Genomic DNA, 18807 nt, shown 5'->3' with positions numbered 1-18807 from the left:
AGGCAGACCAGACAATGAGGAAGATGAGACTGGAAGGTAATGATAGATTTATTTGAGAAAAGTTGGTAAGAGGCTTGAGTGCAGCATAAACTCCAGCATGGCCTGATTGGGCCAAATGGCCTGCTCCTGTGTTGTATATTGGATCTAATCCTATGTTATGTAACCTGAGGAGGGAGTGACCAGTTGCTGAAGAAAAGTCTCAAATCAATAGAGTCCCTAATTGCCCTCATGGTTTGCCTATTTTGGCAACTTGCATACAGAGCATATCTGAGTGATAGACTTGGAGAGAGTCCAGGCCAGCAGATAAACATTACATTACCAAATATTCCTGCTAACAATGCACAGAGGATGAGTTAGTTTATATCAAACTTTGAAGCTGACCATCACACTTGAACCTCACATTCACAAAGATCCTCAAGTTTTACATTATAAAAAATAAGGTCAGCGATCCATTCAGCGTCTGATGCCTACTGGACACATCATCCAGCTGGCATTGAGATATAGAAGGCCCAAAAGTCCAAGAGGAAGTAGATTGATATCTCAATCCTTAACAGCCTGCAGCTCATAACCAATCCGGAAATCTGTTCCTGTGACCACAGTGAATAAGTTCACACTTCCTTACATCACGTTCCCTCTGCTACCATGTTACCCACTCACTCACCCTGACTATATCCCTTTGCAGCCTCTTTTGTTCTCCTCACAGCTTACATTCCCACCTGGCTTTACATCATCCATTTCTTTGTCATTAATCTAGATTGTCAATAGCTGAGATGGCTTATCCTTGGGGCACTTCACTAGTTACAGTCTGCCAATTTGGAAATGCCCCGCTTATCCTTATTTTTTGCCTCCTGTCCATTAACCAATACTTAATCCATACTAATATATTACCTCCAACTCTCTGAGCCCTTACGCTGAACACTCAGATGCAGTGACACAAGATTGAGCCTTGGCAGGGCCAATGAAATAATTTTTAGTATTGCCTATTGGTCAATGAACTCACCTCATCCATTGTCTCTGGGCAGCATTGTGAAAGAAAAGCGACTAGATTCGTGAATGGTCAAAGCTTGGGCAGGAGTTTTCATTACGAGATTGACACACTTGCAGAGGATGTAGAGTGGGGGGAATATCGTGGAGAAACAGGCTCTCAGAGGAGGGGAACTGTCTGTCTGGAGAGCAGAATGCTTGTATTTTGACAGATGGGCGAGTTGGATTATCGAGGCCAATGTTTCTGCTGGATGTGGTCACAGAGTCAAGCTGGAAATAGCTAATTTAACAACTTTGCAGTGACCAGTAGTAATCTTTTTGCACAATTGGTTGAGTTTATCGGTATATATGGGCTGTAGGTTGATTACCATGCTTCTTTTATATCATTATTCCATCTTTCTCCACTGATGTGCAAGATTAAAATACTGATATTAAAATTATTCAGACTTCTCTGACATTGTGGCATAGATGATGCCTGAAGTGTAACTGTAATAAATCCTTCAGGTTAGACATAACCATAATCTATTATTCAGCCCTCCTGTTGTACCATGGGTGACTCTGTTACAACAGAATGAGCAAGACCATCAGGCACTCGATCAGAAATAAGTCAATGTTCACAGCCCTGTGCTGCCTTGGCATTTTCACCTGAACAACGTCAACCCTAGTTATGCAACAAAATACCAGAAGCTGATGTACAAAGAGCTATAAATACTGGAACTCTGAATCAAAACTGCAAACTGCTGGAAATATCCAGCAAGCCTGCCAGGTGGCCTCTGCAGTGAAAAGATAGGTTAATGTTTCAGCTTTAGCCCTTTGTGAGTTCTGAAAAAGCCTTAGACCAGAAACATTAACCTATCTCTTCTCTTGACAGATGCTGTCAGTCCTGCTGTGTATTTCCAAGATGAAATTGGAAGTGCAGTCCATAGAGTGTGACAAATGCTACACAGCAGAAAATGCCTTTCACTGGAGCTTTTATTGAATGAATCCAAGTTATCTGTTGTGATCTGCATCATGAAGTATTTTTAATACATAAAGACCGTTCCAATACTTCAATATCATAATCCAGGAGACAAGTTGGAGTTAAGTCCTGTGTAAATTGCAAATTTTAGTCAAAGCAGCAATGCAGCCAACTCATTAAGCTGCCATAAACCATCAAAAGCAGACTAGTAAGGCCAAATGAGAAGAGGCTGCAATATAGTCAGAGTTACTGGAGTCTTGTGTACTCTGTCTGACTTCTGGGTCAGGAATTACTGAGCCCATTTGGTTAAACTTATTTGCTTGCACAATAGAATTACTCGAGTCCATTGTGTTTCTGGGACACTCTGAACCCAGGGTCCGTCCTCATCCCAGCCTCTGTCTTGTCATTCTGAAATGTTCCTCTATGCAAGTGCCACATTGATCAGATATTAACATATCTTGAAATTCAAATGACCTTTCACATAACACTGGATAAAGCATCCAAAAATGCCATACATTATATAACAAAAGGATTTGAATCACAGCTTCTGTGGTGTCAAGGTATAAAAAGAGAGTGACATTATTTATTTGATCCTGATTTCTCCTGACCTGGGGCTACAAATTTACAAGCCTGTGCTGATCTACAAATTCCCCTGATGGGAAGCAATTAGACCTCTGGCAATGCTCATTTCTACCAACTAGATTTTGTGGCTTTTAAATAGCAGATAATTAAACATGTTGCATTAACATGCACTGAGCTGCATGTTTTGGCAATCTTCGCAGTATAGGAAAGAATTGTAATGACTTTCCCAGAGCAATGCCACAGGAGATTCGCAAGAATGATCATTTGCTATGGGCATCCCAAGTGAGTCTGGCATTCACAGCCTCTCTCTTGTCCTGAGTAGATATTGGTGAGTTGCCACCATTGCCCTGGTTTGATGCAACCGATGAGTGGCTTATTAAAGTCAACCACATTGTTGTGGAGACTGGATTCAAGTACAGGCCAGATCGGGTAAGGACAGGGATTAAGGAACCGGTTTGATTTTACTGACAGTCCACCAGATTCACGGTCTCTCTTACTGAGACCAGGGGGCAGCAGTGGGAACTGGAAATGTGGAGATCAGCGAAACGCCAATTGACATCTAACCACTCTGAGTTTTCTCATCCCACATGTGACGATGCCCACTGCTGACGGGAACGGAAAATCCCTGCCCCATTTTTATTTCTAAATTGTTTAAAAACCGAATTCCGATAGTCTATCTGCTAGGCTGGGGACTGAACACATTCACTGGATTCTTGGTCCAAAGTACAATATACTTAAAGAGTAAGAATTTTATTTCTCATTTCTCTCGAATCATTTGAAGCATTTTAAATTGTGATGGATGTTACTGACAGCAAGTCTTGTATGCTACCAGATATTTAAAACACATTCTATTATCCATTCTGTGTGCTTCCTTAGCATTCAACAGTTACCAAATTCAGTAGCTCCAAGTGTCCCTCTGTGAACTGCTTCAGGATTTCATTATAGTTCCTGAGGACGACTGTCCAGCTTCATCCGGTGTTTGTGTCATATGCTTCTCTCAGACCCTCTGTCTTATTCCTGCATGGTGTCCCAAAATGCAAAGCAAGCCAGCATGACCCGTACCAAGAGTTCTTGTTCTCTGCAAAAGCAAAATGCGATGAATATGTTCTAAAATGCTTTTTCTTCCAACAGCCTCCAGTACTACAGCCTTCCAACCACAACTTCAGTTCCAACGAACGCGACATGGGAAAAATAGCAAAACCAGTCCCTACCGAGGACCACAGTAGGTGTATAGAGAATGCGTTGTGTGAGAGTTACTGTCAGATCAGCCAAAATACAAAAGCTGCTGTTTTGTCAGAGACAGATTTGGATAAACCCAGCTTCCCTCCAGCCATCCCACAGAAGATCGGGGACTCAAATGAGAGGCCTGTCCAAGAGTACCCTGTCTACAAGAAGACCAGACAGAATGTCAATGTTCCCCCTAAGGAACATGGGCACAGTCAGGTTTCAGTGCAGCAAACTAGTTTAGCAAGCTCTTCAATATTTACAGAACAATCTACAAATAAAAACTATCGGCCGAGGTTTGCTTTTAGACAGTGTCCATCTTCCAAGGATCCAAGTGTCAAATCCAAGATCCAGACTTCAGCAATGAAGCCCTCTCCACTCTCCAAATCCAGGAAGAATGGTACTGCAGGTTCTCACCCAGACTATTTCTCTGGAGAGAGCTCAGTTCAACAATCTACTCGAGATCAAAAGGAATGCAACCATCAACTCCAATTACCACTACCTATCAACCCTTCAACACAAAGAGACGAGCAGCAAAAGAGAAAATCTAAACTACCACCATCCCTGTCATCACCACTTTTAAGCATTAAGACTACGGCGTTTTCAATGAATCCTGGGTCACCTGCTAAGGAGACGCAGCATGTTGAACCCAGCGATCATCAGGATGAATCCCAGTTTGAGACCTTACCTTCCAACAAGTTACAGAAAAAGCAGTGGCTTCGAGAAGACCGTTTGCAAAAGGTTCAGGGTTACACTTCCCAACCAGAGAAATCTGCAACCTCTGTCCGGCATTCACGCCTTCCTCAACCAAAGATGCATGTGTCTGGTTCCTCAAATTGCAACTTCCAGGGTTGACTGAAACCTGGTATTAAACATTTTCCCATTGCAATTTATATTGCAGGATTCAGAACTGGCAACTGTTGACAATTTGGCCCCATTTACTTCACTCATGATTGACCTGAATCCAAAAGACAGTTCCTGCAGACCTGACTGATGTACTGTCAAAGACTTGGCCATTTGCAGACTGTCGGGACAGTTTATATTTGCAATGTGCTGCCTTTTTATTTGGACAAATATAAAGCTACAGGTGTGGCAGATTCAGGTCAAAAGCAGCAATGTTTTGGCGAGGGTGGGATGGTGGAAGAATGAGCTGTACAGCAGTTTATGAATCTGTAATGACCTGGACATGAATCATTTAGGTGTAACGGTTAATAGTGGTACGATGGGTAGAATTTCTTTAAAGCAAATATTGTATAAATTGTTGAATGATACCATTGTCCTACATTTTAGTTGGTCTGCATGAACATCTTGTGATTGGGAAGATGATGCAGAAGGAGCTTTAAAGGAAGCTGGTCAGACTAATCTAAAACGGCCAGGTTAAGTTTAACATTTTTGTCTGTTTAGAATGATCAGCTAGGGAATATATTTAAGTTAAAATTCTGGAAGGTTAGGTTTCTAAAATAAGTAATAAAATAAAATTCTGCATTACAATGCCTGGTACAGGAATCATACTTGCTGCAGTTTCACCAAAAGCCTATTGCTATTCAGAGAAAGAGCAGCCAATGCATGAATATAAAAAGAATGAGAGAGTATTTGTGCTTGAAGATAGATTGCCAGAATGTCAGTGAAGATGTTAGAAAGGATGACTATAGTCTTTTCCAATTGAACTGTCACTCAGCACATTCCAAATGACAACTCTTCCATCTGTGGACTGGGAGAGATACAATATTAAGATTGCTTAGTGGAAAGACATTATTGTGTTTCTCATCCCCATAATTATTGTGCATGCAGGTTCTTCAATATAACAGTTGCTGTGCAAAAGCCACTTGTCAAAAAATGTAATTGGTAATTCACCATCAAGATAATATATATTTTCAGCGCCATACATAAATGATGCCACAGGTCACAGCATTGACCTTCCACCCTGATAGATCTGGGTTTGAATTAAGGCAAGAGTCATCGGATGAAGTTTTTCTTTGCCAGCCTCTATGGCTTTTAATGATCTTCACTGAATCTTTTAGACAGTCTTGCAGTCCAGTTCCCAATAGACACAAGTGCACAGAACAGAGCTCTGCATTAATTTGACAGCCTCACATAGAAAGGTTATCCAAGCAGATGGTGTGGGAATTTGAAGATCCCATACTGATTTTCCAAGATTACTGATGTGCTGGGCAAACTAGATCTGACTTTGGAACCATATTGCCACGCCATGATCTTGGCATGTTACATCCCGAGCACAGCGTTCATGTACACCGGTCCTGAAGGCAGAGAGAAGGTTTGTCTCGTTCACATCACCAGATGATGCTGCAGTGATTTCAGGAAGGGCCAAGGTTGTTTGCAATTGTTAAGTCTAAAGACCAAAAAATCCATACTTTGTTGGCATGATAATGAACTCAGCGGTATTTTGCAATCCCCTGATGATTGCTCCTCCACTGGCTCATTCCCTGAGATGTTGAGCTTGTGGTTCTGGTATTCCGCATTCATTCGCCACGGCCAATAGAAAATGAGATTCCAGCCAAGTCCTGCTCACAGAAACCACATGAAACCGGTGACCTCAGCCCCAAACTACAGCCCAATTTCTTAAAAATCGACAATTCCCATTAAACCAGACCTTTCAAATTGTCCTGCAGTTCCATGCAAGATTTCACACGTATGGTGGGAATGTGTCACGCTGTTTCAGAGCTACACTCCATGTTAACATACATATCTTCAATTTTGAACATGTGCTGAGCTGAGTGCCGGTGCATGCCGAGGTGAGATTTCCTCTTTATTTTCAAGTGAAACCTCTTTCAGATGTTGATATATAAAACAAATAGAGGCAGGTTCCAGCCAGTAATCAGAGCTCCTGGTCGGAGTAAATAGCCATTGCCTCATTTACATTGTCGCCAGCACTTGGCAACAAGGGGAAATCACCTCCTGCACCCCACCACCATCCCCCCCCAATACAACTCACCTCACGTCTGTTGCTAAATCTATCTCGTTGCAAGTACACTTGATTTTCCCCACTACCTATTTATACATCTGAAAATATTTTGCTGGAATAGATCATATTTGTAAACCAGCAGCAGTGTAAAATGTTATTTAAATTCAGTTTAGTTAAATACACTGGATTCAAGCATCAGATTCAGAATGCAAAAATGTGATTGTAAAGTGCGAAATGCCTGCATTGACGGGGGATCAGTCAGTCCCTAGGTCTGTGCTAGATTTACATCACAACTTGCCTATGCTGATCTCACTTCCCTAGCCTTTCTGCATCTTTTAAAATATTTATTAAAGATACCATGGACTGTTCCTGTAAGTTAAATTCTTGTCTAAAAATATGACACAAATATACAGGCAAACTGGAGTATATGATGAGAGATCCTGTAGAGGTCCATCTAGGCTTTAAAGGTCATTACTTGACAACTGGAACTGCATGAGTTTGCTGATGTATGTAAATAGCAGTGGTAAAAATGTGAATGGTATCAATTCTAACTTGTTACGTCCCTGTGTTTGTGTGTGATACCCGTCAATGCAGAGTTGAGACCAAGTATAGTCTTCAACTCAGACTAGATTAGAAGACATGGGTTATTGAACCAGGGCGTGGAAATATAAACTCAGTCTCCTTTTGGAAGTCGTAGATGCTTATCTTTATTGTTATATTTCCATTATCCATATTTATAATGGAAGTGTCAAAGTAAGCTTGTTGCACTGTAATCACTCCTCTCGCTCAGTGACACCACAGTACATTCAGATTTTTAAATGAATCATAGCTGTAAGTACGTACATAGTGTGTATATGGATAATTTATCTCATTACAGGTGTTCACGAGTTGTATATTGCCCAGGTCCTTGCGGATTTATAAGTTGCTAGATATAATCAATTCTGTGTCAAACATGTACTGCTGTGTTCAAGTGCAATATATACTGTTATTAATAACAAAATGAGGTATAGAGAGTACTCTTATATGTATATGCAAAATTAACTATCAGCTAGATCCTTGAAGCTGCATACTAGATAAATTGAACAAGGACTTGCACTTTCAATGATTCTGTGTGTCATACAGTTGTGCCTATGCTGAGCGAGTGGTCCCAACCCCGACATGGGATTGATCCGTTTTCCTTCTCTGAAATGCTTGTTATTTTGGGTGGTAAGTGCTGCTTTCATTGCCGAGGAATGTGGTGACTCACTGTACTATTGGTAACTCCCAGCAGGTGCCTCTTGTTCCCACCAGGAGACTGGCTGCACGCACTGCTTCAACTATCTTGCACCTTTTGTCCTGATCACACTTCTCCAGAGTGGAAATCTGGAGGGGTGGAAATAAAAAGATCATACTCGTGCTGGTAGCAGTTTTAATTCTTGCGAGTATAAAATGTAATCTAAACTCACATCACCCACCCATGAGATATTTCCTTCATAGTATTTAAAACAAGCAATGTACTGTATTTATTAATTGATGCAACAACACATCCAGATCCAGGAGAGGTTTATTTTGTTTGATGCTGACTGCAGAGGGGTTCTTGGTGAAGACATTTACTGCAAATAACAGAGATTCTTTCCCCAGAGTTTGCTGCCAATATTCAGCCCAGTACGGGAACAATCGGAAACCTCCCAAATGGTAGAGAGGAGCGTTGCATTGTTGGAAGCAGCACCCTTTGAGGCACTTTCCCGAGGCTCTTGTCTGCCTGTTCCAGTGTGGCAGCCAGAAGTATTTTGCCAAGGTGATGAAAAGGAACAGAGTTGCTGGTTGTCTCATTGCTGTGTGTGGGATCTTGCTGTGCGCTGAGCTGAGCTTTGAAGCAATTGGCTATCAAGTGTAATGCTTTGTAGTGTTTGCTAAGAGACATCATAATGTGTCATATAAATACAAGCTTGTCTCAGCCAGTTACACATCTAAATGAGAACTGTAACCACAGCAGCCTTAATATAAGTAATTATTGTTCTAATGACAAGATTATTTGATTTGATAAGATTGGCTACAGGGATGAGAGGGAAATTATTTAGACTCGTGAGTATTCAAATTGAATTTATTATAACCTTGTCTGACAGAAATAGTGGCAGCTTTGATCTGTCTGTCTGCTTGCACTGTTTACCTGAACTATTTGTCAGTTTGAAGCATTAATCAGATGACTTTCTTGGGGGAGAAAAAAGTTTCTATTTCTCCATCATTTATTTTCCTACTGTCTTTGATCCGATGTGAAAGGTCCACCCTGGGAAATTTCCAGTGTCGCTGATGACAGCAAGCTGATGTGTTTATAGAAATCAAACTCTGATTTACAGATCCTATCCACCACCCCCTTTCTCTCATCCCTCCCCATAAGAGAAGCAGAGAGAACCCTGTACTAAACCATTCTCTGTCCCTCTTAACCCTAAGCAGAAATGAAATGAAATCCATTTCAAAAAAGCATCTTAAAGATAAAACATTTATTGACTATTTGTGGCCATGTGAAAGAAGCGGTTATGCCCTCCAGCAACCCTAGATTATCACTGGGTATCTCTAACCCAAAGATCTGCTTGATGGAAAAAGCCTGATTCAGAATGGCACTCTGAACTGTTGAGTGTGTGCGTGTGAGCGTGTGTGAGAGTATGAGCGCGTGTGCATGTGTGTCTTAGTGTGTGTGTTAGTGTGTGCATGTGTTAGCATGCGTGTGCATGTGTTGGCTTGCATGTGCGTGTGTTGGCATGCATGTGCGTGTGTTGACATGCATGTGTGTGTGTTGGCATGCATGTGCGTGTGTTGGCATGCATGTGCGTGTGTTGGCATGCATGTGCCTGTGTTGGCATGCATGTGCGTGTGTTGGCATGCATGTGCGTGCATTGGCATGCATGTGCATGCGTTGGCATGCATGTGCGTGCGTTGGCATGCATGTGCGTGCGTTGGCATGCATGTGCGTGCGTTGGCATGCATGTGCGTGCGTTGGCGTGCATGTGCGTGCGTTGGCGTGCATGTGCGTGTGTTGGCGTGCATGTGCGTGTGTTGGCGTGCATGTGCGTGTGTTGGCGTGCATGTGCGTGTGTTGGCGTGCATGTGTGTGTGTTAGCGTGCATGTGTGTTAGCGTGCATGTGTGTTAGCGTGCATGTGTGTTAGTGTGTGTGTGTGTGTTAGTATGCGTGTGCTAGCACACGTGCGTGTGTTGGCATGCATGTGCGTGTGTTGGCATGCATGTGCGTGTGTTGGCATGCATGTGCGTGTGTTGGCATGCATGTGCGTGTGTTGGCATGCATGTGCATGTGTTGGCATGCATGTGCGTGTGTTGGCATGCATGTGCGTGTGTTGGCATGCATGTGCGTGTGTTAGTGTGTTAGCGTGCATGTGTGTCAGCGTGCATGTGTGTTAGCGTGCATGTGTGTTAGCGTGCGTGAGTGTTAGCGTGCGTGAGTGTTAGCGTGCGTGAGTGTTAGCGTGCGTGAGTGTTAGCGTGCGTGTGTTAGTGTGCGTGTGTTAGCGTGTGTGTAAATAGGGTGGAAATCCCTGGGTGTGTTGTGTTTTGCAATGTTTGGCTTTTTCTAGATTTCTCTCCTGGACTGTGAGGGAGAATGAACTATCAAACGCAAGGTAAGAAACATCTTTGGCAATTAACCAATATTTACAAAAGTTAATCTGTTCCAACCAAGAAATAAACGATTCATTAATTCTGGCCTGAAAATACAAAGTAAACAATGTGTCAACTCAGTATTTAACTGGCTAATTACAGGCTCATCTAATTAACGAGCCTCTACAGGAATCAGCCTAACACCCTCCCACCCTCCTCCAGCACATCTCCTGCCTCCCCTTCACCTCCCCACTTGTTGCTCTGACAATGGGACACTCTTTGTTCTGTCAGTGAGATAAAAGCACAATTCTGATATGGCACCAGCCCACAATCGGGCTAGTTAATCCTTTACAGAGGGCGAGGTGTGGGGAGAATGGACATTATGGGTGTTGGTCGTAAACAGCCCAACATCCTGAACTGGGGCTCAGTGTAGGCGTGGGAGAGCAGCTTCTGCAATGTCTTCTCTCCCCATGCCAACATACTCTGTCTGACCTGACTGAATCTACAAGATTCAGGTTGTCTTCAATTTCATCTCAAGACCAAACCATGAGTCCAAATCTACTTGGAAGCAGAGAAACACAGCAGGCGAGCCACTGCCTATGCTCCAAAGCTGATTATTATTAAAACACATATATCTCAGCAATGTAGATGATGTGAACACGTTATTTAACCACCCCAAGAATTAGGCCCTTTGTTTGACTCTCGCCATCTGTTCTATTCGATCCCTCCCTGGATTCAAGTGGCAGACATGTACCAATACAGAATGAAGCATTCAAAATGACCCAACATCCTAAACTCCAGGAAATGAAAGGCATTAAGATCGGATTTGGTTTGGATTTAGGTGGGATATGAGTTTTGAATTGACAAAATGGGGTGGGTGTTAGACGCTGAGTTGCTGCTACCGTTTAAATTCTCGGGTTTGACTTGTCGTGGAACAACTGGCAGCTATTTGTGAAGTTGTGGCTTTTGACTGGAGTGATTTTGCAGAGTCACAAAGTGGGTCATGTCCTTTCTCATAACGCTATATCTGGTTAACATAAATAGATTCTGACTGCAAATCCCACTCAGGGTAATGTCAGTTTGCCCTGCAATGTGCTACAAATGTATTTCAGAATAAACTGAACAAGTTTGGTACAGTTATGGAAACAAACAAAGGAAGGAAGACTTGCATTTATATAGTGCCTTTCACAAACTCAGGATATCCCAATGTGCTTTGCAGCCACTGAAGGAGTGGCTGTAGTCAACAATGTAGTTACTGTTGTGATGGAGGAAATGAATTCCGAGAATGCGCAAGATTAGGGGTGGCATAGTGGTTAGTAGGTTCGATTCCCGGGTCAGATCACTGTCTGTGTGGAGTCTGCACGTTCTCACCGTGTCTGCGTGGGTTTCCTCCGGGTGCTCCAATTTCCTCTCACAATCCACAAGATGTGCTGGTTAGGGTGCATTGGCCATGCTAAATTCTCCCTCAGTGTACCTGAGCAGGCGCCGGAGTGTGGCGACTAGGAGATTTTCACAGTAACTTCATTGCGGTGTTAATGTAAGCCTACTTGTAACTAATAAATAAACATAAAAAATAAACTTAAATACCAAAGAAATTGAGGACCATGGTCACAGAATAAGATATAAATATCAGGCATGTTGGGTGGAACTTGCTTGCTTCCAATCTCCTTCATGTGAAACAAATACAAGGCTTGGCCTTCGAAGAGGACCAAATAGTGATCCATTGGAGAAGATCCAGAAACTCCATTAAGCTGCACTGAGCGTTAAGTCCTGACCAGAACCAACCTGAGGAATAATACTTTGAGAAAGTTTTACCGGGGGAGACAGATACAATGACTGATTGTGAGCTGAAGATGGAAATGATGAGCTTTGAAAACCCTGGTTAGATCAGGTCATTTCATTGTCTGTGATAAAGTTTATTATTAATCTCATAATAGAAATGCCATTGACTAAAGAGAGTGTGAGAAAGCAGTCACACCATGGGCAGCCAATCACTGCATGCACCATTCACTGAACAAACAGGACTTGTTCAGAGAATAGAAGCAGCCCAGGAGAGGTGCGGATCTCTCCCCTCTTAGGTTACAGAGGTTCCTTGGAAATCCTGTAACTTAAATATTTTATGTAATAATTAGTTGTACATGGACTGCAGGATTTCAAGAAGGCAGCTTCCCACCACCTTCCCAAGGGCAATGAGGGATGGTCAGTAAATGCTGACCTAGCCAGCGACGCTCGCATTCCCATAAATGAATTTTAAAAACATGATTGAAACTGGCTGCTGCTGCTGTGGCCCAGGTGAGGGTTTGTGTGAGGGGTGTAACGATGTCTTGTAGTTTGGAGCAGCTGTATGTGTGGGTGAAGCATAACGTTCACTCACAGCCATTGGCTGAATCGGATGGTGGTGCTCAGTCACAGGTTTACCAACACGTAGTGAGTGGGAGACGGCTGAATGATTTCGGGTCACTTTTGGCAGATCCCAAGGTTCCCATCGATCCCTCCAGTTGAGATCCCATGAGCCTGAATACCGTGTGACATTGCAATGCTCACTCGTACACACATTACCAAATCGAATCCCCCTGGAAAATAAGTGTGTTCCTCAGGCTGTTCCCACACATTGGCAGAAAGGGAAACAAGCTGAGTATGAGATTTTGTTGAGCCTCAGAAAGAGACTGAAGGAAGGAGCTTGTTAGAGGCACACTGGACTGAGTAATATAGGTGAACTTCCCAGAATCACTCTCATCTGAAGAAGAGCGGCACAGTGGTCAGCACGGCTGCCTCACGGAGACAGGGACCCGGGTTCGATTCCCGGCAGCACGGTGGCACAGTGGTCAGCACGGCTGCCTCACGGAGCCAGGGACCCGGGTTCGATTTCCCGCTTGGGTCACTGTCTGTGCAAAGTCTGCACGTTCTCACCGTGTCTGCGTGAGTTTCTTCCGGGTGCTCCAGTTTCTTCCCACAGTCGGAAAGACATGCTGGTTAGGTGCATTGACCGTGCTAAATTCTCCCTCAGTGTACCCGAACAGGCGCCGGAGTGTGGCAACTAGGGGATTTTCACAGTAACTTCATTGCAGTGTTAATGTAAGCCTATTTGTGACACTAATTAATAAATAAACTTTATCAAATTACCTCTGAATAAGGTACAGATAATAAAAGCTGAATAGTGCTTTCAAAAAGCATCCAGGTTTCTGGGTGTAAAGGGTAGGTTTGGGATTGAAATAAGGAACTATTCCTTCACATTGAACATGACAACCAGAGAGACCTGCCAGGAATTGGGAAGATCAGGACACCCATTCAAGAAATAGCTGGCTATGGGTAAGGGCAGATCAGATGGTCAGTTGTCTTCATCTGAAGGCTGTTTGCTCACTCAGGTACCCCCACTGTGACTAGGGCTAAACATCCTGGATAACTAAGATGCAAAGGCAGACTCTCACATGTATGGAACTGACTGGCAAAGAAACATGTGACAATCTAAGCACCTAACCAAACATATCTCCCCATCAAAGACAAGTTCTAGGGACCAACACATGCAGAGCTCATCACTGCATCTTCTCCAATGAGTTAACAGCAATTATCGATGAAATGAACACTGTAGTGACAGCTGCCCTCGGCACTTTCAGGAGTTACTACATGTTCTTTCACATTGTTCAGCTGAGAAAGGTCACTGCATCCAACTAGAACTTCACTCATTATTACACAGATCCCTATCCAACTGTAACACACAGAGCAGATGCACATTCTATGAATAGGGCATTGAACCATTGACTAACTCCTTTATGTTACTCATGAGGAAGGCTGTGTAACTCACTGTTCCATGTGTGATGTGTTGTCTTTCGTTAATATCATTGGGATTTTGACAGTGTTGGTTTGGTTCATCTGGTACCACTTGTGCCCCTGACCAGGCGGTTGTGAATTCAAGCCACAGTCTAAAATTTGAGTACTTAATCTAGGCTGACACATCAGTGCAGTGAGGGAATGAGGGAGCACTGTATGTGCAGACAAGGTAAAGAGCAATGTTTAACCTTTCAGGAGAATGTTTAGAAACTGCGATGGAAAGACTTGTGGCCTAGAAGATTGTAAATTTCTCTTGTGATGGCGTTCCTGTACATTATTCCTGGTGGGTGGATTGAAAAGATTAGAATTAAACCAAATTCATTCTATTATTTCAATTGTGATCATTCCACAGAGCTGATGATGAATTCTTACATCAGTATCTTGGTTGAGATGTGTACACTTTTCTTAATTACATTGAAATAGTCTATTCGGTTCAACTGGTCCATACAGGGGCTGCACATGAACCCCTGCCCATGTACTTAATCTCACCTCATTGATGGGGTGGCACGGTAGCACTGCTGCCTCACAGCGCCAAGGACCCGGGTTCGATTCCCGGCTTGGGTCACTGTCTGTGAGGAGTCTGCACGTTCTCCCCGAGTCTGCATGGGTTTCCTCCGGGTGCTCCGGTTTCTTCCCACAGTCCGAAATACGTGCTGGTTTGGCACATTGGCCGTGCTAAATTCTCCCTCCGTGTACCCAAACAGGCACTGGAGTGTGGCGACTAGGGGATTTTCACAGTAACTTCATTGCAGTGTTAATGTAAGCCCACTTGTGACACTAATAAATAAGCTTTAAACATATCCTTCTAGTCCTTTCCTTCTCTTGTACTGGATTCCCTTCCCCTTCAGTGCATCTATAGCATGCACAGTGACAGTAAAATGTGTTAACATCATTATGTTTGTCAAATACCAGCACTATGAATGGGTCTGTGTTGGAAAGTTACCTTTATGTCAGGATAGCCCAAGCTGCTTGGGAAGAGATCAGTCCGAAATAAGCCACCTACTTAAAAAACAACACAGGTTATGTGAATCATTGGAGATATACCAGGTTAGGAGTGCAGATGATTTCAGAATTCATGCTGGCTGGACAGCCAGGTGACTTGTGGCCTCTGCATTTATTAATGAAATCCAAGCATTGGATAAACTGTACAATAAACACCACCGAAGGGAGATGAGGCGATGATGCATGCTGCAGTGATAAATGTCAGTGTTTGCTGTTACTCTGTGTCGTATCATCTTATCAGATTTGATTCTTGCATGATTGAGGAATGAATGGATATAAGTCACACTTGGATCACTTCATTATACAGAAGATGAACTTGTGTATCAGGAAGCAGCTGTTGATAATGGGATTGGATACCAATCTTAGGAAGAAAGTGGAGGGTCAGAAGCATTAGGACACATTCAACCTTTCAGAGTGAGCTGAAAATACAAGGCCCGTTTATTTGTATATCATTTCCTGCACAGCATCAGTGATGACACCTAATTCACTGAAAAGCGTTGAGGTGTCCCAAGACAATGCAAGGTGCTACATAAATGCAATTTCCTTCCGTAGTTAATTTTTTACAGCGGAATGTGTGTCAGAACCGGACTGAGACCAATATTTCACAGAGAAAATCAGTGATGAGTTGAGCATCTGGATGAAGTGAAGGTACCATTACTTCTGACACCAGACCTGCTGAGGTTTCACTCAGTGCCTGTCTTGAATAAAGAATTATTTAAATTGTTGTGTTCCAGCAATGCTCTGATTTAAATGTTCACATTTTTAAAAACCTCACGTATTCACTGTGCGAATTTGACCATCTTCAGAGCTTTGAAAAAGTCCTGCTTTCCCTAAATGCAATCTAATTAAATCCAGTTAAACTCAGCCCTCTTTCTTGGACATCGTGTTCTAAAACATGGATAAAACAAATCAATTTGTAAGTTTTTTTTTCTGACTTTGGTGGCCTTTTCACCCAAATGGAGAGTTGAGACACCTCTGGTCAGCTTTCTGGTTGGGGAGTTCTGTGATACCCTTTCACCTTTGCCCCTTGTGGCTATTCCCTCCTCGGAGCAGGGATTGCCCGTTCTGTGCTCCCACTCTACCCAGCTGCTGAGGAATGAGAGGTTATCCTGCCTGCCCATTTCCCAGGCCATGGCAGCAATGCACCAATGGATGCCCTGGTGATTACAGCTCTCCAAGATTAAAAAGGATGGGATTGTGGGCTCTTGTTAATTGTTAGGAGTCTAGCAAGATCCATTGAGATTTTCCTTTAAGCTTTATTTTCTAAAGTTTGAAAGAGCACGCTGACCATAGATTGCCAAGTTAGTGACAGACTTTGCCCAAACTGGCTCCCCTTCTTTGTGTTTCTGCAAACCGGGCAATGACTGGGGGCATTGCAAACAGTAACCACAAAACCACAGGCTGGAACACTTCTCACAACCTCACAAGTCTGTTTATAAATGTCACTGTAAAAGCAAACGGGAAATGGGATTGTTCGTTCTGCAACAATATGGGTTACTGTTCCTTGCACAACTGCTGGTTACTTCCCTTCCCCAAACAGAACAAGGAATCTCTGCTCCCCAAATGCAAATTAAACACACAATTGCTGACTGATCCTGAACAAAAAGAGTGTAAAAAGAAGTCAACACTCTGCTCATGTTTAATATCCATTAACAGGGACACACACTAAACCTCCAGCTGCAGAAACAAGAAATCTGGTTTTAGCATCAGATTACTTTTTCTTGACTGTTTGAAAGTGACATTCTGCTTTCATTGTGTAGTTGATCCTTTGTATTATTTCAGAAGCTAGCTTGATGTTGCTGATTTTCTTTCCTCTTAAAGCCCTCCCTATTTGGGTTGGGTGTGTTTCCCCAAACACAGTTTCATTTTAAAGGTGCTGTGTTTGTAAGTCAAAATTTAAGCAGTTTGTGTCTCTGCTTTTGTTCCTGTGAACATCTACACTGATTTCAAAATCACCCACAAAAATTAGGCAGAAATCACTTTGTCAGTTTTGTTTGTATGTTAACCTGCAATTTTGCAATAATATCTTTGTTCTAAGAGAGGATAGAGGAATTTGGTTGAAAGTTATAGATGTGTGGGTGTGCTCATATCTCATGGTGGATTTCACTTTAAACGTACGCTTTGAACTTTTTGCTCTGTCGAAACTCCCCTCTGGAGGCCTGTTTCTGACCCAGTCCCTTATTACCACGCTGACCATCACAAGATAGAGGCTCAACATTTGCATATCAACCTCATTAAACAATGATCAGCATTATCATAAAGTCTATTGTAACGATGCTGGTTACCATCCCAGGGAACCGTTCCCGATTAGGCTCAGCTTTCACTTTTCCTCTTGTTTAGAAACTTGGGCCAACCCCAAGGAGGTCAATGAAAATCCGGAGGGTGGGGGGTGGGGCAGGAGGGGTGACACCACTGTCCCAATGCAAAGTGAGGCAGCACGTACCACTGTATACCATTGCTGTATGTAATTGTGCACATTGTAACTGTGAAACATGGCTTTCCAATAGCTTGAAAGAACTGTCATTCTGATTTCCCATCAACAAGTTGCAGTTATATAGCACATTTAACATTCCAAGGTGCTCAGCCAGAGCGATATCTGTAATATTATCAGTCATGGTCTCCATGGACGATTGAAGATGCAATGTTAATCATCTTATTCTTTCTGGTTTCTTCAAATTAATAAAAGTAGCTCAGGTTGCTTCTCTTGTTTGTCTCTCTTCTTTCTCACTCCCTACTGTATTGATGGAGTAAGCTGATCGCTTACAGAATGTGCAGGTGAATGAACTGTGTGAGGATTATGATCATTGAGCTAAAAGCTCCGTACAAACCGGTTGTGTTCTCTTACCAACAGATATCTCAAAGACATTTTTAAAATGTGCATCATTGCTGCAAATTATTCACAGTAAAATCCAATTCAAACCCTCTGGTGTGGTAACCGAGACCACCTTGAATTGAACCTGGATAGGGAATAGAGTAGGAGGCCAGAGGCAGAGACCAGCATTAATGGGCATGTACTCTAATTGACGAGGGCTGACCCTTGAGCACCAGCACTGAGGCCACAGCCGCTCACTATATTTAGAAATGGATTGCATGAAGGAATAATGAATCTTGTTTCTGAGTTTAATGACGACACTTGTGTAGATGGAAAGTTGCAAAGGAACACTGATAGATTCAACAAGTGGGACAAAATGTGGCCCCATGCAAGGTTCCGTGTGAGAAAATGTGAGGTCATTCAGTTAGAACATTAAGATCAATCAATCAGGAAATAATGAGGAACTAGGAACTGAGATTTAGTTAGGAGCTAATGTACAGAAATCACTGAAAGGTAGTGGACAGGTACGCTATGTTTTGTACAAGACCAATAGAATGTCAGCCTTTATCTCAAGGGGGTTTGGATTACAAAGGGGCGGAAATGATGTTACACTACACCAAACTCTCGACACCATCTGGAATAACTGTTCAGTTCTAGCACTGTACCTCAGGGAGAAGATATTGACCTTTGGAGAAAGTGTGGCACAGACACACCAGAATAATATCAGGGCTAAAAAGGTTAAATTATGAGGGAAGGTTGAAAAGAATAGGCTTATATTCCCTTGCATGTGGAAGATTCAGGGATAATCTTATTGAGGAGGTTAAAGGAATTTATTGGGGAGATGGAAAGAAATTCTTCCCTTGTGGGAAACTGAGAGAAAGGTGACACTGTCATTGGCTCAAAG

At 42.8% G+C, this 18807-nt stretch overlaps 1 protein-coding gene across 1 annotated transcript in view; it reads left to right on the top strand.

Annotated features, from left to right (window-relative positions):
• The window catches only part of LOC144480179 (serine-rich coiled-coil domain-containing protein 2-like), a 612858-nt gene extending 595068 nt beyond the window's left edge, over nt 1–17790 (top strand). Inside the window, exon 10 of the mRNA XM_078199331.1 lies at nt 3656–17790. Coding sequence (XP_078055457.1) covers nt 3656–4603 — 948 coding nt within the window. The 3' untranslated portion in view covers nt 4604–17790. The remainder of the gene's footprint in view (nt 1–3655) is intronic.
• The last annotated feature ends 1017 nt before the right edge of the window (nt 17791–18807 follow it).

This window comes from Mustelus asterias, chromosome 28 (assembly GCF_964213995.1).
Source record: "Mustelus asterias chromosome 28, sMusAst1.hap1.1, whole genome shotgun sequence".
NCBI classification, from domain to species: domain Eukaryota; kingdom Metazoa; phylum Chordata; class Chondrichthyes; order Carcharhiniformes; family Triakidae; genus Mustelus; species Mustelus asterias.
Note: the sequence above shows the minus strand (reverse complement) of the source record. Positions and strands in the feature narration are given on the sequence as shown.